Source organism: Plectropomus leopardus, chromosome 7 (genome assembly GCF_008729295.1).
Source record: "Plectropomus leopardus isolate mb chromosome 7, YSFRI_Pleo_2.0, whole genome shotgun sequence".
Lineage (NCBI taxonomy): Eukaryota > Metazoa > Chordata > Actinopteri > Perciformes > Serranidae > Plectropomus > Plectropomus leopardus.
In genome coordinates this window covers 25,538,429-25,566,427 of record NC_056469.1, presented here as the reverse complement: position 1 = coordinate 25,566,427, position 27,999 = coordinate 25,538,429, and the positions used below count along the sequence as shown (strand labels likewise).

Genomic DNA, 27,999 nt, shown 5'->3' with positions numbered 1-27,999 from the left:
TATTTTGGGCCATTTCCTTGTTGTTTTTTGGGTTTTTTTTTGTTTTTTTTTCCTTTTACTTTAATTGTCTTTGGTTGTATTTTCTTTTTGGGGATAATTTTTGGGTCATTTCTCAAGATGCTCAATGCCTTTTTAAAGGACATCAAGCCAGTTTGATCAGGTCTCAAAAGGTTAATCAGCATCTTGATGTATCAGGTGTTTAGATCATCTTGGAAAAGGAGATGTGCCTCACTAACAAAGATTTCTGACAAATTTTCAACCAAAATTTGAGAGAAATATATCTGCTCTGTGCATAAAAAAGAGTCTTAGATCATTCACTCAAACCTGTGAAAAATAAAAACAAAAGGACTGCATTAATTATTTTTGATCAGTGTAAATAAAAATGCTTTGCAAGAGATTCATACTTAAAACAAGAGGTCAAAGTTTAATATAAATAAGTTTCACTATTACGAACCTCTGAGCTCTGAGGTTTAAGTGTGAGTTGATCACTAGTGTGTACCAGAGACAGATTTTTTTTGGATATGCATAGATCAATAGGAGAGACAAAATACAAACGTAAAGGTTACATACAGTCACACAACCAGTGTTTTTGCATGTCAGAGTTATTTTACACATGTCGGCAATAGTGTACTTTATATTCCTGCAACCTTTTAGATTAAAAAAAAAAGATCTAACTTCTTTCACTCATGACAGAACTGTGAAAAACTCAACCTGTTGAGACTTGAAACTGGGATAAAATGGACAAAGAGCCTTTTTTGACCTGGTATTAACATGCATTTTGGTGACCCAAACACAAGTGGACAGCCGAGACACATCGACGCTATTCACACTGGTGCCTATAATTTGTCTCCAGCTGCCACTTGTGTTCAGATTTCGTAACTGCCCCGCACAGTTATTACGTCTTCACTTTAGCGAGCTGCTCTGTAGCATGCTGGCTAGTTACATTAGTGGTTGTGTCAGTCGGCAGAATTCAACACGTGTCCGTCCGATGGACGGTCTCTGAACACTTCGTCCAACTAGAAATAAAAATTGGCAAGTTTTAGAGCATTAGCACGCTATCACCAAAACAACCACTGCGTCCTACACTGATGCTGTTATTTTCCTGTTGCGTGCTGGTTTAGGATGCATCAGGGGGCCTTCGTGTTTACACTACAAAAGATATGTGGTCAGATATGTCCCAGACACTGTCCACGTGTGATTGGATCACTCCAAATGCACGTTAATACCAGGTCACACCTGCTTTTTTGTCGTCAAAGCTTTGTTAACTGTGTGGATTCAGCCGCATCATCGCACATCAATGACAAAACTTTGGCAAAAACAATAGTAGGGTCACGTTATTTGTCGTGATTACTGATCTTAACCTTGTTTCAAATCTCTGCAAGCTGATTTTTTTTTGTTTTCAACACTAAAGTTACATGAGAGGAAAACAAAGGCAGCATGGAGGTAAACAAAACACATTTTCATTTTTTAAAAAATGTGGCACACTATGAAAACGTTTTAGTAAATGGATGAAAACATGCAAAGACACTGGTGGTCCTTCAACGCCTCACTGAGTGATGCCTTCACAGTACCTCTGCCTGTGTGAACACGCACGAACACAAACAGCGCTAACAAATCAAACTCTGCAGTGCATAGAAGGTTTATAAAAATAGTCGTGGAAAGAGATGGTGCTGCTCGATAACTGACTGACATACTGATACGATTTTGGCGACTTGATCCTAAAAGTCTCGGACCGTTAAATCGTTGTCATCTTGGTGATGTTTAAAGTAGTCAAGTTATCCTTATTGCGGATGTATTTTCATGCACAAACACTGCAAATCTTCCTACCACGAAACAGTGAAAGTTCAGTCACAACTCATCAAACATGTTTGCTTCGATCCTTGATAGCTTGGATGCACCTTCCCAGTGTTAAAAACAAAAAAAAACTAAGAGAAGGACAACGCAGATACATGGGTCATATCAGAACAAAAGCTTTAACAGCTGTTACAATCGAAACAGTTCTTCGTCTCAGGAGCAAACGCCGCCTCTGCTCCTCTTTGGAATTTCCTCTGTGTGTAGATATTAAATGTATTTTAGTGCATTCCCTGAAGAAGTTTTCTGTAATGAGGTTTTTAAAAAAAAATGTCTGTCATCATCCCAGAGGAGTTTTTTGTTTTTTTTTTCTTCCATGCTGTGTAAAGGTACGTCTCGTCCCAAGGCATCACTTCTTGGGGTTTTCAGAGTTCAGCCACGAGCCGTCCTCCTCCACCTCCCGCCGGACGACCAGGAGCATCTCTGCCACGTCCTGAGAAAGCTGTTCGCTGAGAAATGTGCTGAGAGACAAACGAGGAGGACAAGAGATAAAAGGTTACATGGACACAGACAGAGGGGACAGATCTCTGGAGCGCAGCGCTCTAACACAAACAAACAGTGAGGTAAGCCCCATGTGACCACCCATATGCCATGACTCACTCGTGAGACAGAAATCAAGCAGCACGTCAAAGCCAAGTTTTGATCTCATTCAGAGCAGACACACACACACACAGACACCCACGCACACACACACGCACGCGCGCGCACACGTACATGAGCTGGGCGATATATCAATATTACATCTATCGTGATATGAAACCAGATTTTGTCTTAGATTTTTTTGATATCATAATACCAGTCTTTCCCACAGAATTAGGACCTGTGTGCGTCCCTTTGTTATCATTCAGTTTCGCTTCTCTAAGTTCTGACGTTTTTTCAGGTCTGTGAACGCAGCGCAGGTGGAGCTCTTTCAGTTCTTTTTTTTTTCTCAGCAGCAAGTGGAGTTTGAGCTGTGGGGCGGATAGTTGACCCACCGCAACTGCGCCCAAAGTACAGTCAGCACTCTGGGAGTGTAATGGGATGTATGACAGAACAGGTTATATATTCCAAATAGTCCGGCTCCAAAAGTATAAAATCAATATGTGGCGGCAGATGTTTTGATTGTGGCGGACCACCACCAATAAATGAGTAAGTGCTGCCCGCCTTTAAATAAATCTGATTGGAACGAGAAAAAAAAGAAACCCCAATGACATTGGGTGCCTTTTCTGCTCTGAGTTTACGTCTCAACTTGCGTTTTTTAGGACACTTCCTCAAAAACACGAGGCGCTTCACTGACATTAAAAACAATAACAAAACGCCGCACCAGGCTGCTTAAACGCGCTCTGTCTGATTGGGAAATTACAGTAAAGTGATGTCATTTTCTAAACTTACCAAACTGTTCCAGCTATTTGCCTTTTACCCACTCAGTCATTACATTCACACTATTGGTGATTATTTATCAAAACATCTCATTGTTTAAATATTTAGTGAATGCACCAATAGTCCCTACAATATCAACATCATGACATTTTCTCACAAATATCTTGATAGACACGTTTTAAGGATGTGATGCACATATTTACCGTAGTTCTGCTTCTCCCCCGATGCAGACGGGACTCTTCAGTTTGGAGTCCAGGTTGTAGTACTGTCCGTTAACTTGTCGAACCGCTAGCCAGTGCCGCCTTCGGAGTGGGAGGGACACGATCCCGAGAGATACTCGTGACGGGACATTGAGAATAAAACCCTGGACCTTTGACATACAAAGGCTCTGAACCGTCCTGTATTTTTTAAAAAAGAGAGTGTCAGACAAAACTTGCACCTTGATTTATTCTTAGTTCTCTGTCTGTTCGGCTCAGTATATTTTATGGACTGTTCAGGTGTCAGGTGACCTCAACCTCGCGCACTTCTGTTGCACTGCCTGACTTCCTCAATTTCCCCAAATAAAAGCCTATTTTTTACATAGCGGTTAGGGTTGTGCGTAGGAGTGAGAGTCATGGCTCTCAACATGCAACAAGCCTCGGGGTTGCCCCGCATGATGCTCTGCTACTTGTGCAGAAATAGATTTATCTCTGTGTCTGTCAGCAAGTGTAAAAAGATGCTTTTGTTCTTTGTACATGAAAAGCTGATGCTTTGTGATTAGCTTTTAAAGTGTAAACTCCATGCAATGATTTACAGCATCTTCTTCATTTGTCGTTGTTTTTTCATAAATTAATTTTGTTGGTCGCCCTCTATGTCTACCAGTGGGTTTTACCATTTCTTAATCTTTATAGCATGAGATTTGGGCCAAATTTATTAGAAAAAAGGGCTAAAATGAGCACACATATTCCAAATATAAACTTTGTAACCTGTAAGTAGATTTTTACGTATTGCGGTGCATGTATTCCCCTAGATGAGGTCATTAAAATAAATGACAGACAAAACACGCATTTCCACATTCGCTGATCCAAATCCCTCTATGTCCATTAGAGCTTGATTGAAGTAAAATATTACCAATATAATGACTCGAGTATCTCACCACATTCAAAGACACAATACAGCGATTTGTTTATTTACAATGGAAATGGGAGACATGCATTACCAACTGAGAAACTCAAGCCCAGAAAATGCAAAGTACATTGCAGAGTAACGTGTATTTTAGGATGGACTGTCCCTGTTTCAATAAGACATGTCAGTGCAGTAAAGCTCGCAGTTTCTGATCTCACAGGTCTCAGGGTGTCTCACTCACCTGCGTTTGTCCCACCACACTGCAGCCAGGTCCCGACTCTGTAGTGCCGCCATGATGACGTTGACGTCATAGTTTCCTGTGCCTAACACGGAGCGATGAGGGTTCACCACACACTGTGGAGCCAGCCTGCATAGAGGGGGAAACGGAGCAACGCAGCATTTTAAAGGTAAAGTCCAATATGATACTGGCTCTGAGGTCATTTGTTTTATATCTTCTTCTGTATGAACATCTCCACCCTCTGGACTTTACTCTCAAGCCCGACATCCGTGGCAAATTAGCAGGATATGGCTGCATTTATTTGCAGAACTGATTAAGATAAGCCATATTTATTTATAACAACTTGGACAACGTTTCTTTGAGTTGATGGAGTCACAGGGTTTCCACCAGGAAATTCTTTAGCCAAGGTCACAAGCTACCAAGATCATGACTCGACTCATTTCACAGTCAATGAAGTTAGCATGGCATCCTCAACAACAGCCAAACTAACTGCAGTGGCTTTTGTGGCGTGAAGCCGCACCACTGCTCTTCCTCGAAGGGCAATGTTATATATCATAAAACACTGATATAAATAAAAAAGTCACTGATCGGTTCTTTGTGACCTGACCCGCTCTATAAAGTTTCATCAGTTCAAGTATTGATCCTGTAGATTTCCAGCTTCTAAAAAAAAACCTCAAAAGGTTCACATTCTGCATTAATCCAGCTAGTGTATTCAGGTTTCTCATAAAACGGAATAAGCTAAAAAACAATAGAGTTGCAAAACTTTGCATGCAAATACTGTATTGACAGGTGGATGCCAAGTATTTATTTTTCACTATGTAAATAAATATTTTGCAAGTACAAATTAAGCTTTTAGTAGCCGAAGAATAATGAATCAATCGCTTTTTTGGTCCACTAGATAAGTTTTGCTGCAATAAAAACTCTTGGTGTGAAATAACAGACTGAAAATTTTTTATCTCGGAAGTGGACTTTATCTTATTAGATAAAACAGACAAAGTTTTTTCCTTTAGTGGACCCCGGAAGAAGGATGTCCGTATTTCACTCAATAACTCAGTCACATAGTATTCACTATGCAAACCTTTGGAGAGACACACTGTACCGCTCAACTCTACTGTGTTATCTATTGCAGGCTGAAGAAATTTTGCATTTTTAAGTTGGTCTCACCTCTGACAGACACTGTATCATTCTGGACAGAAAGCTTTAACTGTGAAAATAAAACCAGCTGCTGCACAATATGTGTTACGTAACATTTTGATCGGGAAACTATGTGAGCAAATTTTTGAGTAATAATGGTGGCTGAGGTCATAAATGGGGCTATGGGCCAACAAACTGTGGGGATACTACTTTTTTATTTAACCCTTTGAAACCTGGACTGACATTACTTTTCTTGTGCTGCATTCAGATTCCTTTTATGTTTTTCTTTTTTAGTTTCCTGTTTTTTTGTTTGATATGTTTCAGATTTTTTAAGGTAATTTTCTCTTGTTTTTTTTAGTAATTTCTTCATAATTTCTGGGTCACTTCTTAAATTGTTCATTGTCTTCTTTCCATCCCATTGTTAACAAATTTCTTTAGGATTTTTTTGCAAAGCAGCTAAACAGGCAATGAGCAACTTGGAAATAGATGTTCTGCAAATTTCAAGAAATTGGTACATTTAGAAAAAAACGCAAGGGAAAATGTCCAGAGAAATATATATCATAATTATAGTTTTTAAATTATTCTTACAGAATTACTAAAATTTAACCAACTGTTTTCAGGTAATTTCCTTGGTTTTTCGTGTCTTCAGGTAATCTTTTTATTTTCATTTTTAGTAATTTCTTGCTTATTCTGTGGGTAATTTAGTCTCTTGTTGTTCATTGCCTTCTCCCCATGTTTTTGAAAGAAATTAGAAAATTATTTTGAAAATGCTAGGAAAAAAAGTCCAGAGAACTCTGATAATAATATAATAATAATAATTATATATTCATTATTATTTTTTTTTTACAGATTTATTGTAATTTTAGGCAGGGTTTTCCCAGGCAATTACCTTGTTTTGTTTTTCCACTACTTCTTAGGTAATTTTAATTCAGCTTTATTTTTTGTAATTTCTTGCAAATTTCTGGGTCATTTCTTAAGTTGCTCATTGCCATCTTCACGTTTTTGAAATAAAATCAAGTCAATTTGCCAAAATTTCAAAGGGTGAAGCAATGCCCCTGTTTTCAAACTAATGTTTGTCTAATTCTTTTGCTTAATACAGAGCAGATAAATATTTTAGCTAACATTATATACGTTGAAAAACACCGACCCATCCTCAGATTCGCCCCCCTACCGTTTGCAGATGTCATCGGCTGTCTCCTTGGTGAACACCCGCTCCTGGAGCACGTTGTTGAGTGCATGAATCGCGCACAGCTCCAATCGTTGCTTCTCATGAAACACTTCTCCTTCGCTCATACTAAAACTAAAACACACACACACACACACAGAAAAATGAGAACAGTTAACAGGTAAACACGAGCTTTGATACAGTTAGCTTGGTAGCTAACAGACGAAGCTAACGATAACTTTAAAGTCGTTAGCTTACCGTAACGACGGCTAAACTGTGACAGCCTGCTGATTCTACTCTGTTTGGTCGCTGACAAATAGCAAAACAGCGGTAAAGGGAACTATTATTAATCGACAATAGCGACATGAAGCTCCTGACCTGCTGACAAAGCGCTCCCCCGTTAAAAAAAAAAAAAAAGAGATGCTGGAGTCTGACAGCTACATCCAGAAACCGGAAGCAGATCCGTTGTTTTTATTGTGATGTTGTTGTTTTTGTGGTTTTTGCGCGCCTGTCACGCCCATTTACGGTATTCACGGCAGCACTGAAGCTAACAAATCTGTCGCGTTGAACTGTTGTGATTTTGTGTTATTCTCTGAATAAAAACGCGATACATTCAACGTTGAATGAAACTTATGTCCTTGGCTGCGCACACAAACATGCACAGATCAGCTCCAACTGTGTTAAAGCGTCCTCTAGCGGCCCTGGTGGTGACCTATAATATATAGTATGAGGGGGTGGGAGGGGGCTTAAAAGTTACATAGGTGAGTTTTAGGCATTAAAATATAAATATGTCATATTTTTCTTGTTTATTTTTTTGGCAGTCGTGGCATGTAATTGGGTATTTTTAGTCAAGCACTGTACTTAAGTACAATTTGAGGTACTTGGACTTTACTTAAGTCTTTTTTTTCATGCAACTTTGTAGCCTACTTACTGCTTTACTTCTCAGAGGGAAATGTTGTACTTTTTTTTTTACTTAATATTTTTCTGAAGCTTCAGTTGCCAACTACTTTACAAATTAAGAATTTTACTTAAAAGACGAGTTTTTAAAATATATATATATATTTTTTAAATAAACAGTTATAATTTATACATGTGATTTGTTAATTAATCAATTAGCCCATTGACAGAAAATTAACTGTCAACTCTGGTGATATACATTTAAGTCATTTATTATTATTATTATTATTATTATTATTATTCTCATCATCATTAGGCTATTATTAATAATGAAAATAATTCTGACTTTTTTTCTTGTTTGCTTGGTTGGTTTTGTGATTTTTCTGCATTGGGTACTTGTATTTTTTATTCTTTAAGTACATTTTCCTAAATTTACGTACTTATGCAGGACTTTTACTTGCTACAGTCTTTTCACAATGTGGTATTTGTAGGCTAATTTTACTTGAGTAAATGAACTGCCTGCTTTTACATCTGGTTTTAGGGTTTCAATAATGGACAATAAATTACTTTGCAAACCTTTCACATCTGGTTAGATCTTTTGAGAAAAGTATTTTAAGTCCTTTGAGTCAAACAAATGGCATACAAATAACAACAAAAATTAATGTGTAGGGAAATTAAAGAAAAAAACACGAAAGAGCGTACTGATTACCTCTGTGTAAAAAAAAATATAATGACAGTTTTATCACGTGAAGATACAGCACATATGTTATCACATAAAACAAAACAAAAACAGAAATATATGGTATATGTGATTCACATAATCTTGTTATGATATTATGCAGGTCTGGAGGTGGAAACATTGTTACTACTTATTTGCACTCCCACAGCAGTGAAATTTAGATCTCACGAAATTATGGTAGTGTTGTGTGTTGTATTGCTGCCACTGTGGAAATAAAGCAGAGATTTGTTGTTTCAAATTTGGTTATAAGTATAATGGGCATTCCTGGGATATTGTGCCTTCTGTGCAGCTGGTTGCCAGTGAAGGGTTTTTTCATAATCTTTTAATCTTACTTCTTTGTTGTTGTTTGTCTTGATTAATTGTGTTAGCTTTGTTGGTAGTAAATTGCTGCCAAACTCCACAACATCAGTGAAAAGAAGCCTTTATTGTGATGTCCTTGACATGTTTCCGGATGTGTGTGATTATGTACTCCTTGTAATTTAAACTATTACTAAGATAAAATCATCCAAACCAAACTTAGAAAAATGAGTCGTGTGGAAGAATGGTCAATACTTTTATTACATTTATAGCTTACGGCACTGCTGCGAGTAGGTTTTTATTGTTTAACACATGCAGTGATACTCAACTTTTGGCTCATGATTGGATGCCCACCGACCATTTTCTAATATAAACTGATTCACACTGGATTGTTGTTGTTGTTGTTGTTGTTGTGTGTAAATAAAGGACTAGAATCCATAAAAAGCAAACAGAAGTGATCAAAAAATAGATCCAGAAAAAAAAAACCCAAATGTCCTTAAATCCTAGATATGCCCCTATGTACAGTGGCTTTGCGGGGTTGTTGTGATTGGATTTGCCTCTTGATAGAGATGAGTGAGGACAGCAAATATTGAAAAATCAAAAATGGGCAATCCATTAATTATTTACTGACAAATATTATTAACAATGTTTGTCGATTAATTGGTCCCTGGTCTCCTGTCATTTTGCAAAAGTGGCCCCAAGTTTAACAAGTTGAGTATCCTGGTATAAGATGTTCAACAACAGTTCTATGAGGTTTTCATTATTTGCACAATAAAACAAGAAAAAAAGCATCTTCCCATATGGTGAAATTTTCTTGTTATAAGGACAAATCAGTGCATTTTCCCCACAGTGGGATTAATATAATGCTTTATACTTTATTTGACTGAATGAGACGATTTCTTTTGTTTTGCATATGCTTATGAATGACTGTGTGTCCCAGCTACTTCTGTGAATTTCTTCCTTTATCTTTATTATTATGAAATGTGTCCTCTTGATTGTGTTTTCCAGACACACAGCTCCAATTTTGAGTTCAGTTTTCTATGGATCAGTTTCAACTTCCTATCAATCCATCAGTCTTGTATAGCACTTTTCATACAAGCAAAGCTGTAACAAAGCGTGCTTTATACAAATCAATCAATCATTCAGTCAATCAATCAATCAATCAATCAAGTACTCCAAAAAGTATATAAAAGGTAAATGAAAGGATAACCACAAACAATAATATATTTTTAAACTGATTCAACAATATACCATATGGTAAAAGAATAAAATAGACTAAACAGATAAAGTTCAACTAAAAGCCAAAGTAAAAAGGTAGGTCTTGAGTTTGCTTTTAAAAATATCAATACCCAGTCAATATGTTAATCGTATTATTAATGCTCTTCCTCCTCGTGCTTTTATATGAAGTGCATTTTCTTGTACATTTTAATTGTTTTCCATGTAACAGATGTGTCTTTTCATTATCGTTCAGGGGTGTGTGTGAGTTTTTCAAACGGACCAATGGCTGACCGGCAACAGTCATATTCCTTATTCTGTGTGGCTGATAGGGCTTCCAATTCTGACGTAATGACAATAGTGTATCTTGATTGGCTCAACTTTTCTGACGTATACCACTACTAAGATGCCCATTGGTCGGTGGTGTTAGGTTAAACCGAGGATCGTATTTTTGTTCCTGTGTCAACGAAAAGAAGAAAAGAAGAGTAGACACTGAGACCAGACTGAGTTCTCATCAAAAATAGTTGTTTTTCGTACATTACGGAAAGTCTTCATCATATCCGACATCAGAAAGACCTCCGCAGCCTCAGAAGAACTCCTCTTGAAGATGGTAAGTCGGTTGGACGAGCTTATTGCTAACGGCTAGCCGGAGTAGCTGTTAGCTTGATCCGATGTTTAGCCGTCGCCATCCGTCGAGCTTTTAATTTTGGTTGTGTCTACTTGCTGGAGTCTCCTACATTAATTAAGAACCGTCATTTACATTTGTACAATCAAATAGATAGATTGTCTATATAAAAAGAGCGTACAAGTAATGATGAAGCTACCGAGCAGCTATAACATTAACCTTATCAGATTGAGGCTAGGCTAATGTTGCTAACAGTAATGAATCGCTAACGTAACGTTTAAGTTACCTAACGTTATCGACTGAGTGCTCATTACTGGACGTTGTAATTGTCTTAGTCGTCATCAGTGTTGTCTGGCTTTCGTGGTTGTGTAAATGCCAGAAATACACTAAACGGCATACAAATTAAATTCAAACTTTTTGTTTTTAAACTTCAATAGGGTAATTACGTTATTAAATATCTGGGTAGCACACCAAAAATGACGAAAGGTTTCATATTTGTAAGAGCTGATATTAATCTGAAGGTCTTATGAAGAGCAATGAAACACAGAAAACCACCAACCATGTGTGTTCATCAGTAAGAAAGAAGGTGGAGGGGTCTGATGGTGGATTTGTCTTACGCTGCTTGGACTTCTCATCAAAGTTGATCTTTGTCTTTCTTTATTAATAAAAACCACATTGAATTTATTATCGTAATATGTCATAAAAGCGACAGTGTTGTCTAGGGGTTGACAGATTATTGGCCTGACCGATTATCTGGCTGATACTTGGTATTTTGCTGATCATCTGTATCAGCGTTTTGTTTTAATGATCGCCGATAAAATTAATTAAAAAGTGCAAAGAAAGTGTCAGCATGGGAGGAACTTTTACTTTATTAAATCTCAGGGGGCTTTTTATTTATTTATTTATTTATTTTAAATGTAAATTGTCATTTGACTTTATAATAAAAGTTGAGGGGAACTTCCTTATTATGATGTTGAAAGTCTCAATTTTTATTAAATATTTGCCAAAGGCATTTAAAAAAGTTTTGTGTCCGAGTTTGTCATATTCCAAATTCTATATATTGACTGAAAGATTTTAATTTTTGTTGTAAATGCATATCGGTTCCATATATCGGTTGTAAGTCTCATTAACAACTAAAATATTTCAGTGTTAACAGCAATTAACCTTGATCTGTTTCTAAAACTATGCCATGTTGTGTCACTTAATTGAGTGAATTGCCCTGTAAAGTCCTTAACATTGATGTGTAAAACCCTGATTTTCTAGTAGTATGTCTGTGTTTGTACAAATGCAGTACTCAAGTTGGTTCTTTGTATCTCTCTCCAGAACTCCAATGTGGAGAATTTGCCTCCTCATGTTCTTCGCTTGGTCTACAAAGAGGTTTCAGCGTTAGCAGCAGACCCGCCTGAGGGCATCAAGATTTATCCCAGTGAGGAAGACATAACTGAGCTACATACAGCCATCGAAGGACCCGGTAAGGACTGCAGTATGGTGTTATTAGCCATTATAAGTTAAATAAAAACATATGTGGGACTAATCATTTTTTGATGGACTTGAAGCTCATGCTGGTCTACACAGAGATCGGTTGTCTGTGCTGTCTTTTATTCATCAAAGTTTTTATAGTCTCACACGTCAGTACTCCTCAGATCTCAGTGTTGATTTAGATCTGATTCTGCCCTACAGTTTTGTCGGCGTATTATACGTCTGAAAACCATGTCAAATGAAATTACTGAAAGGTCAATACAGAGCATGTATTTTCACATTTTATTGATTCGACGTGCTATCAATCATATTTTTTCGGGGTAGACCGTATACTTTAAAGGTCAACTTTAAAACAACTAGAGCAAGACCTCATGCAATTAGTAAAGGTCTAAGATTGTATTACCTTTACTCTCAAGTGCCTAGTAAATAATGTTATGCTTACGATAAAAATTATTAAGTCTTGACGTGTTTTAGTCTTAATATGACTTTTGTTGCATCTGTGTCGTACTTGCAGTTTACAGTCAGCTCCCCCACCACCACACATGCGGTAAAATAGCTTGGTAACTATTTTGCGGTGAAGACAAATCTCACTTGATGCACTTGATGAAGCTTTTACCATCACCCTGAGGTAATGACAGCTCTTGCTTGTCAACGCCTCTTGCTCATTGCTTATGACGGCTAGTGCATGGTTCAGACTGCACGCCACAAGCCTGACACAGTCGTCAAAGGGTGTCAGACTAGTAATGACAGCGAGCGTCGGCTGCATCAATCGATCATTTTATCCCATGTTAGTGTGTCCCTAGAAAAAAACTGACTCTGTGTCTGGGACAGGCTAGCATGTTAGAAATTGTCTTTGCTTCCATGATATGCTCCCCTGGCAACCGTGATTTTGACCAATAGAAGCACAGAGCACTTCTCAACTGTAAACATGGCGACACGACAGAGGAGTGATGAGAAAAATAAAGATGCTGATGCTGCAGTCATAATTGTGAAACAGAGGAAAGGTCAGTCGTTTATTCTTTTTCCTTTTTTTTTCAGACACAAGACAGTCGGTATCTTGCACACCACTATTGTTAGTTTACATTCTTGTTCCAGGAAGTCAGTTCCTAAAACCCTCTTCTCCATGACATTGTGCAAGTAAGCTTCGAGTGGTCCTGGATCAAAGTGTAGTCTGTCATGTCTCTCGGCAAAGTCATAAGATTTTGCGACTCTGTAATCGCCTGGTCTGACACAGCGAGCAGCGCAACAGACAAAAATATCTTGTAGTGTGAACCCAGCATAAGATGTGACACTTAGCTGGTAATTACATGTGAGACACATAACCCACTTAACCCACATGGAATTTAATCACTATGAGCTAATTTCTCCAGACCTTGTTATTGTTAAGTACGCCTTGAAGAGCCAGACACTTGTCCACATTTTGTTAACTCCTCCACAGAGCAACTGCTCTGCATGTTTCACTTATTAGACACTTGTATTAGCATTGGTATCAGACTGTACCCAAAACTGATGTATCACTTCCATCAGTCATTATTTTAAAATGGTATTACAGTATATTTAATGAGGTCACATATATTAAAATGAACGAGATTGTTGTCATCATGACCCAAAAAGAGTATGATTAAAACTATTTGAACTTAATGATGTGACTTAGAAGTTTTATTCTGCATGTTTTTGTTAGCTCACTCAGTTGCCGCTCTATGACCCTCTTTGTTTTTATGGAGCAAATTTGGTGCAGTCAGGACATACTGTTCATGAGATGAATTCTTTATGCTTTGACAGAGGGAACTCCGTTTGCTGGCGGCGTTTTCCGAATGCGTCTGGTCCTCGGGAAGGACTTCCCTGCGGTTCCACCCAAGGGGTATTTCCTGACCAAGATTTTTCACCCCAATGTGGGTCACAAGGGAGAGATCTGTGTCAACGTGTTGAAGAGGGACTGGAAGGCAGAACTTGGACTCAGACACGTTTTACTTGTAAGCTGAAACCTGAGTTTCAATTGTCCACTGTGTTTCCGTCACTGTTTATTTATTTTTTTTTACAATTATATCTTATTTATTTCTCCACAGACAATCAAGTGTCTCCTCATCCATCCGAATCCAGAGTCGGCTCTGAACGAAGAGGCTGGACGTTTGCTCTTAGAGGACTATGCAGAATATGAGTCCCGAGCTCGTCTGCTCACAGAGATCCACGCCATGGGCGGGACCTCCGGGGCACCTCAGGACCCTAATGACGGCCCACAGCCGAAGAAGCACGCAGGTGACCCCATGAAGAGAGCGGGGCCCAGCGCGGCAGCTGTGCCAGCAGCTCTGGGTAACGGAGCGAACGGAGCCAGTACCACCAGCAGCAATAGCATTAATAGTAGTAGCACTAACAATGTAGCAGGGAAGAAGAAAGCAGATAAAAAGCGTGCATTGAGGCGACTTTAATACCTCCACAAAGTTCTCAGTGTGTGTGTGTGTGTACGTGTGTGGGCGCGAGAGTGTGTAAATATAAATATTGAAGTGTGCTGATGATGTTTTTGTTCCCTATTTTTTGAGTCTTTCTACCACCTGTCCAGACTGTCCACTTTGTACTCATACCATAACCTCCTTTTTGTCACCAGTTTGTCCTGTTGGTATTACGGGTGTGTTAATTATGTTCATACCTGAAGACATGACGATAAAGACAACACCTTCACTACAGGAATCATGTCATCCGTTATATTTTGCCCTCGGGCTAGTGTGAATGAATGACGGGAAAACACAGCCTCCAATTTCTGTCCATTAATGAGACGAAACTACTATTGTCTCAGACTTTATCAGCTCTTTTTAAAGTGTTTCTTGGTAAATGCTGCTGTTATGGTACCGTGTACTGCTCAGCCTGGCTCACCCGTGAGTCCGAACCAAGGAAAATATAACTGTACTTTATAGCTTCCTTGGTCCAAACCAGGATAATACTTTAACTAAATGCAGGTTTTCAAATGGAACTCAAAGAAAACAATGGTAGAAAATGCAAAATAATTGTGTAAGAAGTCAGTGGGTTCACTATTGGGAGAGAAATATTGTTAATGTCACCCAAAATTGTATCATCTTTTTAAATATTTTTCACATTGTGACCTGAGTGAAGGTATGGAAAGAGTCGGCAGTGGAGTATAAAAAAATAAGTCAACATTGAATCTCAGCCCCTTTTTCATTTTTTTTCTAAAATTGTTTCACTGTCCAGTATTTTCAGAAAAGTTGTTTATAATTGACATGTTCATATTCAGCTGTCTTGTGGTTGTGTGTGAAGACCTAGGTCAGTGGCTGTTAGGGAACGGGGTAGGTTGCCAGAATACTTTTATTTTAAAAAAAGAAGAATCATTTATTCTCTGTATTAAGCATACAGTGGTGTGACTCGCTTAACCCTCCCCCACCCCCCCGCTTCCCTACAAAGCAGCGTGTGCTCTCAGTTACCCAGCTCTCCAACCAGCCTTGTGGGTACCCGAGACAACATCTGCAGGAAAAACTTCCACGTTTGATAGAATTTGTCTCCCCCACCCGTTGCACCGGCAGGTTTTCTCGGGCAGGTTTTCTCTCTGTGCTAAATGCATGCGGGGCCTACATTTCCCAAGGAAACACTCTGAAGCGCTGTCTTAATTTAGATGGAAAATGTGCCTCTGAATCTGCTGTCATCGTGCAGACTGTCGGCTGGATATTTTGTGTCCATTTTAAATTATTTAAATTAATAAAACATTGAAATAAGAGAAGTTAAATGAAAAGAATGAGTCATATTTGCTCTTTAATTCAGAGTTCGTTTGCATGCATAATTATTCATGATGGTATCACTTAAATGCATAGTTCATAGTTTTTTGAGTGGAGTTGTGTGGGGTACCACAGTCAGTGTATTACATTCAGTGAATGTCCATCAGCACGCCCCCAGTTTGGAGAAGCAGGCTGGAGTCTGACACACACTTTAAAAATTTTGATTTAACTTAAAAAAAAACGTGTCCAGGCTACCTGGAAAAGACAAGTTGAGGTGATTTTGTAATAACAAATGAAGTCATCTTAAAAAATTAAGGCAGCCTAGACCCAGACTTTTTCCAAGTAAAAACAAATAGTTTATTTTTACAGTGTGTAGTAGAGGGGTCAGCAACGGTAAAAAGCACCACCTAAAACAGTCTTTCCGTCACACAGGAAAGCCATTAAAGGCTTTATATCATCTTTGCCAAAGCCACTGGACTATTGGAGAAAAACTGTAACTCTAGCTTGTTGATGGGAGCTGCTGGTCTACGGCTGCCTCGATCAGTTAGTGAGTTTGTGTTATTGTGTGACTTTTGTGAATCTGAACTAATTCCTCTTAACACCAAAGTCCCACAATGACATAAATGAAAGAACAATTCAAGGCAGCTATTGTGTTCAGCAATGTTAAATCAATGTTTTTCCCAATGGACACTGACTTTGAATAGAGCTATCGGCTTCATTTTACTGTAGGAAATCACTGATTTTAAGGTGGATCACATAGTACACGTAAACTTTTAGGTGTGAATTTTATTAGGTGGCTACAAGTTGTTTTACTGCTCACTCTCTTCACTGCGGAAAATTACTTAACTTCCACGTCAAACTCCAGCCTGCTTCTCCAAACTGGGGGCACAATCCCACTTTGAAAAAACCTGCACTATCCCTTTAAGCTGTTTTGCAATAATAGCTGTATCAGTATGTCAGTTGAGAATGGATACCAGTGTCTGCTTTTACTGTTCATTAATGTACAATAGCACTTTATTTTGTTTTTTATAGTGGTCTCCTGTTCGGCAGTGATGGAATAACCATTATGAGGGAATCAGTAATTGCATCCACCCCAGCAAACCAGTGAGTGAAAGTGCACCCGGTAGAGCGTCACTGGACCATCTAATGAAGGGCTCCACCAGCCTCCGCTGCAGACATGCAGCAGCCCACCCACCTGTGTAGAAATAGCAGCCTGCCATGCAGGTAATTATCAGGCCCATCTTAGACACCTGGGACTCCACATAACCCTTAACACCTTCTCCAAGCCCCATTTTAGAAGTGCTTACCTCCTTCTCCACCTGGTATCCACCTCCATATGTCTGCTAAAGTCTCCTCACTTCGTGGTTACAAAAAAAAATGCTTAGATTGATATTAAATGATATGATGCACTGTGGGTCAGGTGTTGAGGGAATGCATGCTGTTTTTCCTGTGTCACATGCAGTGCTAATTATGATTCATCCTCTAATGTGTGATCACCATGTAACACAATCCTTTGTTACACAGAAAAACCTAAATCCGGCTTCATTCATGTGCTGCTGTTGTGAGCATCGTGAGGGGGCAGTTACTGTATGTGACGGTGGCATGAAGCCAAACAACTTCCAGATAGCTCCATCACACTACATCCCCCTCCACTCCTTACCCCCCTTTTATTTTGTTTTTTTACACGTTTCCAACTGTCCCTGCTCGTCTTTAACTTTAAGAAAATCTCTGAATTACCAATGCAGCTCTAATTGACAGTTTCGTTCACGCTCCAGTGTTAAAGCTTTTGCGCCAATCCTCTCCCCTTCCCCGTTTTCATCGCTTTCATAATTGCCACCAACATAATGACACAGTTGCTGTGGCAACCATGTCTCTCTTTTTCTCTCTCTCTCGCACACACACACACACACACACAAAGAAAAACACACTTTGGATCTCGGAGGTCTTTTGCTGAATTTACAGACAGCTTTTTTTTTTTTTTAGTTTAATCCAATTTTTAGTATCCTTTGTCTGTATAAAAGAACAGATAAATTCCTGACCGATATTTTTTTTTCCGGTGACAGTAAAATGTAGGTCTTCAGGGTCATTCAATTAAAGAGCCAAATGAAATGGAGGGGAATAAAGATGAACGCCACCAGTTGAATGGGCCTAATGACCATCAGCGGCGGAGTTTAGAGTCTCATCAGCGCCAGTCTGAGCGACCAATCACAGCGCTCCCCCACCGGCGGACCTCCGCGAGGCCAGTCGCAGTTAGGCGGTGTAACCTATCTCGCTTGGAAATTATGAAGGGAGCCAGCTTCAGTCGACTCTAGATGGAGAAAAGTTAAATTCGGGCATTTTTTCACTATCATTTTGAGAATTACCGCGCGTTCTGCAGGATAGTTGCACAGTAACTTGCGTTGTGCAAACAAACGGAATTTTCCGATATTAGATGAATGTCACATGTATCAGAAAATCTCTGAACATCTCGTCAGGCTCTCTCTTTGTCTTTATCTCTCGTGCTCGCGTTTTTTTTTCTTTCCCCGCTTTCGGCCGCAATGATGGATTATCAATGATGGAGCAGCGCAAGTGAAAAGCAAAATTAAAAACAGGTGGCAGATCCAGCAACAGTTCAAGCTGTCCTGATCATCCTCTGCCACAATAACAGGCTGCCATCTGAGAGACGCGGAGATACAGTGCGCAGGCTCTCCCAGCGCTCCTCTCCAGCATCAAACCCCAGAGCAACGCACAGGTAAGACACGACATTATGCACCTTTTTGATTCATGCAACACCAATTACCAAAAATCCACGCAAAAACTGTTTTTGATGCATTCATTGTGTGTTTCTGTCAGTGTGGCTAAAGAAAGAAAATAACGAGTTTGTGTTTGGACGCATCAAACAAAACATTTGGATGAAAGCTGCGCCACAGAAACATCTTTACGCACGGCAGACATGTTTTTTTTAATCACTTAAACACTTTAATCGATTGCGACATTTGGAAACATTGAACATAAAGAGCGACACATCCAGCCGGACTACACACACACACAAACACACACACCGGCACGGATACACCCACGCACTCTTAGCCTACTGATACATGCAAGTCATTTCCATAACCCGCATGCTTGTTCATTCCAAGTTGCAACTTATTAACCTAATGAAGGTTAGGTTATGTTGTGGAGAGTCGATGTCCAAATGCAAAGTCATTGCGCAGCATTTATTAGACTGAAGCTGCGCTGCATTCACTGTAATTAAATGAATTTGCATCAACATATTGCAGCCTGTTTAGGATTTTTTGCGTCTTCACTTAATTGATTCACATTTTAGTGCGTTTTTTTCTGTCTTGCAAGAGAGCGTCTAAAGAAAGGGAAAAAAGAGGCCATTTTGTTTGATTTCCAACAAACACCTGTTGAAATCGTTGCATGCACAGCCGTCTGCACAGCTGCCCAGCATCCTGCAATGCAACTCCGTTTGGTTCATTTGCTCTGGTGCGATTGCTTGCAGTGAAAGGAATCTGCAGAAATGGTTTTGTTCTCCCTCCAGTGGCCGTGCAACTCAGAGGGGGATGCATCTTCACAGTTCTGATGCCCTTCACCCTTTAGTTCCCATCTCTCTCTCTCCCTTGCTGCTGCATTGCTTCAGTATAGAAATATCTACAGGAAAAGCTGATGTTGAGTCACTTTGCTGGAAAGATCTGATATAAGACTAAACACTCTTTTTTGGGGGGCTGCATGATTTAAATTGCTATCATTCTTTGTCAGAAAGCTGTAATTGCACTTTTATTTGGGAGTGGTTTTTGCACATATTGGCCCCTGAAAAAAATCCTCATGAAGTGAACAGGGAACGTGTTAATGGAAGTTGAGACATCGGTGTCACCGTGTCGAGCAAGAGACGTGCAGATGTGACTTTGAAATCCGGTTCGCCTAATGGGTGTAGATTGGATTCTGCCTCCCTTCTCTTTCACTGCCTCTTTCACTCACACACAGACAGAGCTGCAGTGCTATTCTGAGAGAGTTAGCTGCCTCAACCCACGCACAGAATCTGAGAAAGAGAGAGAAAGGCAGAACGAGGGAGAAAAGAGGAGAAGGAGGGAGCAAGAGGAATAAAAGGGGAGAGAAAGACTACAAGGAGGTGTGCAGAATGCCTACTATGGTCTCTCACACCAAGCCTTTGTACAGTTTCACATCCCCCCCCTTCCTTTAAGTGTTCTAGCAGCGGCTGATTTACAGTCTCGATTAGCACTCTTCTTGTGTGTGGCATTGACTGTATTTGCAGATCTGTTTGGCGGTGCTGTTTGTGTGATGTGCTATGTTGTATTGGTAAGTGCTGGGAGAAATGTACTTGATTCTGTGCCACCCACACACCGCCCTCCCACTCATGGTCGTCTCTGCATCTATACCTCTGGCTCTTCCCGCTCGCCACAATCTCTTTGCTCATTTAAATCCCTACCCTGCATTTATCCCTCTGCTCTCCTTCTCTCTCTTTTCTCCATCACTGGCTTTTCAGTAGCTCCTGCAACCAAACCACTAACTCGGCCCCTCGCACGATGCAATTAATAAACTGTGTTGTGTCATTTAAGTGAGGTCGCAGAGCTTCTTCCTAATCATGCCTCTTGTTTGCATTCCAGCGGACACTCCAGGTTTGTCGAAAAACCCCCCTGAAGAGAAAATCTGGAAATCACGCAGAACATTTAGAGGCGCCAGAAGAACATTTCTGGAACATTAGTCAGTGGGAGAACTGCTGTCTTTGTGTCTCTCTGTTTTTTTCTCCCTCTGCTGAACTCTCCTCAGAAGGTCAGAGGAGCATGTAACTGAAACAAGTGGAGCCCTCGGTGATTTCAGCATTCTGTCTCCCCCATCTGTGCCTACATTCTCCGCCACAGATAGGGACGTTTTTGATAATTACATATAATTATAATTTCTGTGGGAGACAGATCTGCCTCTGTCTATTATTGCCAACACCTCCAACACAATAACTTCACACATTTACATATTTCTCAACAAAAGTGATATTCTTTGAACCTCGGGAGACAAATCAGAAATAATTTTACTTGGAGAGACATGTCACATGGAGACGCAATGTGCCATTCACTTCATATCTAATTAGTGATATGGTTTGAATGACACGGGTAACTTTTTGTGCCTAAAAAGCTGAATAGCGAGCATTTAAAAAATCTGTGACGTTTGCCTCATTTTCTAATGTGTGTTTGCAGGCTGGGAGCCTTGGTTTATGCTTACTCCTAATTTTCAGCTGTTACAGTCTTCTAGCACTTAAGCTCCCTCATTATCACCCTCCCGGCCCAATCACACTCACAGTGCGTGCCAGGCGAGTACGGATGCACATTAATCCAAGCATAGAAAAGATTGAGATAAAGTACACAGTGTATCTATAGATGTGACGAGTGCCTCGAACAAGTTAACATGGAGATGCGTTCCTGCAGGCGTCATTAATAGACGGTTTTTATTAGTGGTGCAGCCTGATTTGATTGTTTACAATGCATACAAACACATGAGAATTATAGATTTCGTACATTTTTTCACAAAAGAGTTAAATAAGTGCCAATTCTGAATGTACGCAGTGCCGTCCAGGAATCAGCAAAACAGATTAAGCTGTTTACATTTGATAAAACACTACGACTAGACTATTGTCCAAGTGCCATGACAAGCACAGGAATGTACAGCACTGCCATATTTTATTGAAAATCCTTTCTACAAATTTTTACTGGCCTTTGTGGTTACAAAAATTAATTCCATCCAGCAGTACGTCAGATTTTTGTCCTTTTGTTCAGTGCACAGTGTAGAACAAGGCATTAAGGACTAAAAGCATGAAGATTGTTGTTTTCAGTTTGTCCTTTTTACAAAGCTGCCTCCATTTTAGTGTTCTACACTTGAGAGGGCAAAAGATGAAGTCATTACACATTCAGAGTTGCTTTCTAGCAGCAAACTAAAACCATTTTAATACCATTATCGACAATTATTGAAACCTACCAATTGTTTTTGATAGTGTTAGTCCTTCTCATTTGTGCGGTTCCCGACCTTTTCTAATATTACACCATATAAACGCTCAGTTTCTGACAAAACAAAAAAGCAGGCTTTGAATTTTCCTCGTCCAACATTGCTGAATGAAACTGCTGATACATCATCAATATCCAGTAGGTTGTACATGCTACTTAAATATTTCACATGCCATTTTAGTGGGTTAAACTGCAAAAGCGGATACAGTGTTGTAACTGCATTGACTCAACAACAGAAAATAGATCTCTTAGTCATGTAAAAATGACGCCCACCGCCAATCTCCGAGTCCTCGCTGTCTCCCTGCTCTCCCTCCTTACTGCCCCGCTCACCACTGTTGCCGAGACCTCTCCGTCCCCCCCTCCTCAGCACATAGACCGCTCAGGGAGGCCTTTCACTGAGCAGCCCAAGATCGGCCCCAGCCCGTCTCTGCTGCTCCTCGCCATGCAGGCCAACATTAGGCCAGCTGCTCTCCAAGGCAGGACCAAAACCCCAGAGAAACTTCCAGAAACCTCAGAGGGAGTTCTGGAGGCGCCTCCAAGACCCCTTCCCCAGATCATGTTCCCCAAGAATGTGACTTCATCAGATGCTCTTGCACCTCCCTTAGGTGCCGCCCAGGTAGCGCCCATTCGACCCCGCATCATAGACATATGGATGGATGTATGTCGGGGTTATTACGACGTAATGGGACACTTTGACAGCGCTTTCAACTGCTCCAAGGACACCTTCGTGTATTGCTGTGGAACCTGCCACTACCGCTTCTGCTGCCCAGAGCGAAGCCGGCAACTGGAGCAGGACAGCTGTAAAAACTATGACTCTCCAGACTGGGCCAAGCCGCAGACAGACGCCATGATGCTACCAGAGGAACTAGGTCCCGACCCAGACTTTGATCCACTGAAGCAGCAGAGCCACAACACAGGCTTCGTCATCGGGGGCGTGATCGTGTTCATGGTGGCTGTCGCTGTGGGCATTAAGGTGGTCTTCAACAAGGTGCAACAAGAAGCCAACCAACGGGACCTCAACATGCCCAGGTGAGGCTTTGAAAAGTACTTTTTTTTATCACCACTCACTGCTGGATTTGTTCACTTCATTCAATGTATGAATGCTGTAATGAAATTAGGTTTTCAGGACTCCATAAATGGCCCAGATTCATCATTCTGGGCTCAGAATAATGTTGTTAGTCATCAGATGAAACATATTTGATCTTCACCGAGTGGCTGCTGTAGGATTCATGGTTGTTTTGGTTTTTCTGGGCTTTTTAGCTCATGTATGGCCCGTAATCTTGGCAATAAAGATTTGCATTTGGATTTTTGTACAGGTTGCAGTTTTCTATCTTGGGCTTTGGTAGTGGAGGATGATGGTTGTAGCAGATACAGAGCGTTGGTTGATCCCTTAAAGAAAGAAAGCAAATTATTGAAAGTGTATTGCTTTCTCCTAATTCTGCTTATTCAAGAACAGTGACTGGTTCATTGTTGTACACATACTTATGATCAAAGGGGATCAATGGGGAAATGTGGAGAAGACAAAAGCGTAGGTTTTATTTCAGCATTGAGGAGGACAAGGACACATGAAACAGGGGGTTTAAGGAAAGTTTTGAGCATCAAACACTTAATTTCTTGCATGCTGATGTATTTTTAATCACTAATTTATAGGGGTCGTAATCATCAGATACAAAGCTGATATGATATTGTCACAAAACTTGCCACAATAGAATATTACTGCATTTTATATGTGTTGTGATATACTGAGTTTTGCAATAACACATTGTGATATATTGCGACATGTTGCCTTTTTTCAACTGTGAATAACGCCCCCTGAGGAAAACTTTGTCAACATCTTTTTTATCTAATAAGATGAAGCTTTTAGTGTTTTCATCTCACTTCAATCATTTCTATGGCAGCATATTGACTTTGGTGGACTGAAAAAACAATGTTGATTTTGGATATTTTTTAAACTCAAGTTTGCTTGCAAAAGTTGATTTTGTGTTTGTAGCATTAACAATTTATTTGATAAGAAATCAAGACTCTGCATTCATGTATTACTATAACATAGCCATGCAAAAATATCCTGACACTAGCATTGCGAATTGTAAGCACTTTCCTAAATCGTAAAATTAATGATCGACTAATAGTCATTTGAAAAAACAAAAACTTTGCTTAATATAAACTTAATCCAAATGTGTTTAATCCTCAGTCAAAGCTCACAGCAACATATTACATATACTTTGACGGCATTGCCTAGCTAACCGATTGATCAGTTACATTTCACATTTGATTCAATTCTTAATGACCAATTAATCGATTGTTGATTAATCGTTATTAACCCTACACTACTGTATACCGTATCTTGTCTTTTTCATCCACCGCTACCAATTTGTGGTTTAACAAAGAGCTCTAATTTCTGCTAAAGATACATTTATCCTCATGATTGTTATTGATCTGTTGCAATGGTTATGAGAAATATGAAAAATCATCACAAAAGTCCTTAAACAGAAACTTGTGAGTGCAACTTTAAGATTTAGATTTTATTCAACAGGCTGCCATTAACTGATACCCTTTCATCAATTTCATCATGTTTTTCCCTTTCTGCTCACATCATTAGAGCCCTGGTTGACATGTTGCGGCACCAGTCGAGTCCAGTCCAGCAGGATGAGAGGAACAACAGCGTGGCTCTGGCTGTAGGGGATGGAACAGGGACGCTGGGGAGACCTCCAAAAAATCTGTATGCCCCAGGACTGCCCAGCAAGGACAACAGATGTGAGGGTTTTTTTTTTTTTTACAGCATCAGTGAATAGCACAATCAGAGGCACAATCAGAGCATTTGTAACTGCATCACTGTGTGCCGAGGCATGTCGTGTTTGTCACGTCTGCATGTGGATGCAGGATGTTTTCTGTGTCTCACCATCACAATATTTTATTACGCATTATGGAAAAAAACAGGAATCTGGAGATTAATGCTTTTCAAATATCTTTACGCGATGATGTTGAGAAGCTGTGTGCATGTGAGATCATATGAAGATACATAAATGTCTGTTGTTGATCTTTTTATGTTAAAGTGTCATTGAACTGGAAACTACCTGACTTCCATTTTGAGCTGATTACCTTATGTTCTCGTGACTTGCAGTGGGCAATCTGCAGCACAATTTCATCCACTCATCAGGCACCAGCCCCAAACACACGGCGACTATCGGTAAGGCAGCTGTTGAAAGCCGGCTCTCTATGTAAATGACATTGACTGTAAATGACTTTGTTGAGTTTAAGCTCAAAAGTAGATTCGTCCAAACAATAATAATGATTATCAAAAGCTTTGGTCACTTGTGTTGAAAACCAGTTAAAAATCTTTGCCAGTGAATGTTAGATTCACACACACAGCTACGTGTGGTGCGTTATATCCAGAGGACCAAATCTCATTTAACACACAGTCGTTTTCTCCCTGTGGTCTCTGCAGAGCGCACCCCTCGGATGAACAATGCTCAGCTGGCAGCTGGAGGCACCCTGCTTTCCAGTAAACACAACAACACCAAATCCCAGCCTTCCTTCCATCACTCCCTGCACAACCTGGCTCAGCTGCCGCCCTCCTATGAGAGCGCCACCAAGCCTGAGCTCAACAGATACTCCTCGCTCAAACGCCTCGGTAAGTGCCTTCATTTTTTTGAAAACATGAGGACAAATGTACCAGCCCGTGTGCCCCTCTCTACCCTCGCAGCTGCTTCATGAGCGCTGAACGCGGTGACACGTTTGACACCGTGGCACCAAGTGCAGGATGCGTCATTATGTGCTGATGCTATTTACTGTTGTGATAAACAATTCAGAGAAATTTTGTTTGGCTTCCAGAGAAAGGTCTTGATGAGTACTCGTCTGGTTACTGCACCACCAAGCGCCGGCCCCACACAGCCCAGCCGGCCCTCCAGTCCTCTCAGCACCACCTCCACTGGGGTGGAGACTACACCCTCAGTGGGAGAGGAACCCTCCCGAGGCACGCAGTCCGTCCCTGGATCCCTCCGCCACCTTCTGGCATGCCGGCCTCACCCACCCCCAATCCGTACCCTCTGGATCCTCCAGAGCCCCAGTACAACCAGTACGACACTCTCTCCAAGCCGGCGAGGAAAGTGAAGTCCACCGACCAGCTGCTCAACATGGGTGACGTCCCTGGCAACACTGGGACCCTGTCCAGGTTGTCCAAGAACCAGCAGCACCAGTACTACAAAGCCATGGCTGCCTCCAATAAGAACTCCAACACGCAGACGCTCACCAGGAAGACCCAGGACAGGGGGGACAGGGATAGGGGGGACAGAGATAGAGGGGACAGGGATAGGGGAGACAGGGATAGGGGAGACAGGGATAGGGGAGATAGGGATAGGGGAGATAGGGATAGGGGGGATAGGGGGGACAGGGGGGGAAGGGAGGACAGGCAGGAGAGACAGGAGAGACAGGATCGGCTGCTCATGTCCCCAGACCACTTGGAGGAGAGGATGGGCGGGATGGGGGTCGTAGATCCGTACGCCCACACGGGAGGCATCGTCCCCACGCTGCCTCGCCAGCAGAAGGCCCAGTCCCAGCAGAACGTCTGCGCCACGCCCTCCCTCGACCGGCACCACATGATCAAGATGAACTCTCACCCCACGTCCGGACGGGAGCAGGAGAGGAACACGGCCATGACGGGGCACATGAGCGGGGGCATGGGCTGGGCGGGGGAGATGCCCGGGCAAGGGGTCGTCATGGGAACGGGAACACTAGGGGGCCACAGCGCCAGGAGGATGGCTTTTGCAGCGAAAAGGCAGAACACCATCGAGCAGCTACATTTCATACCGGGAGGTGGCGGCAGCGGCGGGGGGTCGGCAGGAAGTGGAGGAGGAGGAGGGAGTCAGGGGATCAGGACGGGGAGTAAAAATGAGGTGACAGTGTGAGGTTTGTGCCTAATGTAGAGTTTAGCCCTCATCAACGGTGTGGGAGTAGATCACCCTACTGCATTTAACTATTAGATATACGACTACAAGAAATAAACCTAGCAGTGTAAAGTATAGTGACAGTGCTTAGGCTATTCAAATTAGTGTTATCTTGTAATTAAATAACTTCAGTATAATTAAAAATCTAGGTGAGGAATATTTGTTCCAATTATGTGATAGCCTACATCAGCCATATTTTGTAATAAGATTTGCCATATTGCCATATATACAGTGGTGCCATTATTTGTAGAAAGACTGACTGGGAGGGGGTGAAACAAAACAACAGAAGTGTCGTTCATAATTTTGTTTCTATATATGTTTTTCAAAAAGTACTCAGGAGCCATATTAGATAGGAATATATATATTGTATAATATATATATATATATATATATATATATATATATATATATATATATATATACACTCACAGATGAAAGTATACTCAGATAAAAGAGGCTGATAAGGAGGAGGACCATGTGGAATATCACAGAATTTAACAGATTTGAGCCAACTACCTGCTGGACTGTCAACCTGCTTAGCTCTCGCCGACTATGATTTATCAAACTGAACCTCACGGGTGAGAAGCAGATGAGCATGAGGGATTTTGGAGATCTGACAACGAGGAAACAGAACTGATTTTTGTTGCTTCCTATGTTAATGAGCGAACGAGGCTGCTTCTGACTGGGACACTGCAGCCCCTGACACTGTTGGCAGGACTCCGCGCCCGATTTAAACTGCGGACACACCCACATTACCAATCTGACGCCTGGGTTGCCTAGTTTTCCATGTGACCTTAGATCCCCAGAGGGACTCACACTCTGATTTACACTAACAGGAGTGTAAACTGATGTTATGGGTGCCCCTTGAAGTTCCCATCTATAGATCAGGACCTACCTGTACAAACAATGGGCTACCAAATAATATAGAGCCATCTGTCACGTTATTACACAAAATATCTTGACCTAAACATCAAGAAACACGTGTGTTCAGTTTACCAATAAAATGGCAACATGCTTTAATGCAGGTTGCGCACGGAGAGCAAAGGTTTTTTCTACAGAGCACAAACTAAGCGTGACACGGAGGTTGCACTTACGCAACTGTCCTTCAAAGCCATTTTATGGAGATACAAAGAAAATACCACAGAGGAAGCTGGTCTGACAATCACCATTTTATTATTCTCGCCAGGTGACAAATTACACGAGTCAGTGATATTTTGTACAGTCAAAGGGGATCGGCT

General features: G+C 40.8%; 3 protein-coding genes across 4 annotated transcripts; 2 read left to right on the top strand and 1 right to left on the bottom strand.

Annotated features, from left to right (window-relative positions):
- Positions 1-397: 397 nt before the first annotated feature.
- On the bottom strand, positions 398-7,302 carry josd2 (Josephin domain containing 2). 2 transcript variants are annotated; one of them, XM_042489938.1, is made up of 5 exons: positions 7,230-7,302; positions 6,858-6,986; positions 4,556-4,681; positions 3,414-3,608; positions 398-2,312 (listed from the first exon to the last, which is right to left on the bottom strand). In XM_042489938.1, the coding sequence occupies exons 2-5, from the start codon at positions 6,977-6,979 to the stop codon at positions 2,201-2,203; spliced, it is 555 nt and encodes a 184-aa protein (XP_042345872.1). In that variant the 5' UTR covers positions 6,980-6,986; positions 7,230-7,302; the 3' UTR covers positions 398-2,200. The 2 variants fall into 2 exon arrangements, with proteins under 2 accessions (XP_042345872.1, XP_042345870.1); XM_042489936.1 differs by having other exon boundaries at positions 7,110-7,275.
- Positions 7,303-10,439: 3,137 nt separating this feature from the next.
- On the top strand, positions 10,440-15,804 carry ube2s (ubiquitin-conjugating enzyme E2S). The gene is made up of 4 exons (XM_042489935.1): positions 10,440-10,609; positions 11,948-12,095; positions 13,886-14,076; positions 14,170-15,804. The coding sequence occupies exons 1-4, from the start codon at positions 10,607-10,609 to the stop codon at positions 14,527-14,529; spliced, it is 702 nt and encodes a 233-aa protein (XP_042345869.1). The 5' UTR covers positions 10,440-10,606; the 3' UTR covers positions 14,530-15,804.
- A 2,048-nt stretch (positions 15,805-17,852) lies between these two features.
- On the top strand, positions 17,853-27,097 carry LOC121945139 (protein shisa-7). Its single transcript, XM_042489164.1, has 7 exons — positions 17,853-18,553; positions 20,433-22,847; positions 24,418-24,572; positions 24,940-25,005; positions 25,264-25,449; positions 25,650-26,086; positions 26,198-27,097. The coding sequence occupies exons 2-7, from the start codon at positions 22,081-22,083 to the stop codon at positions 26,720-26,722; spliced, it is 2,136 nt and encodes a 711-aa protein (XP_042345098.1). The 5' UTR covers positions 17,853-18,553; positions 20,433-22,080; the 3' UTR covers positions 26,723-27,097.
- Positions 27,098-27,999: the final 902 nt, after the last annotated feature.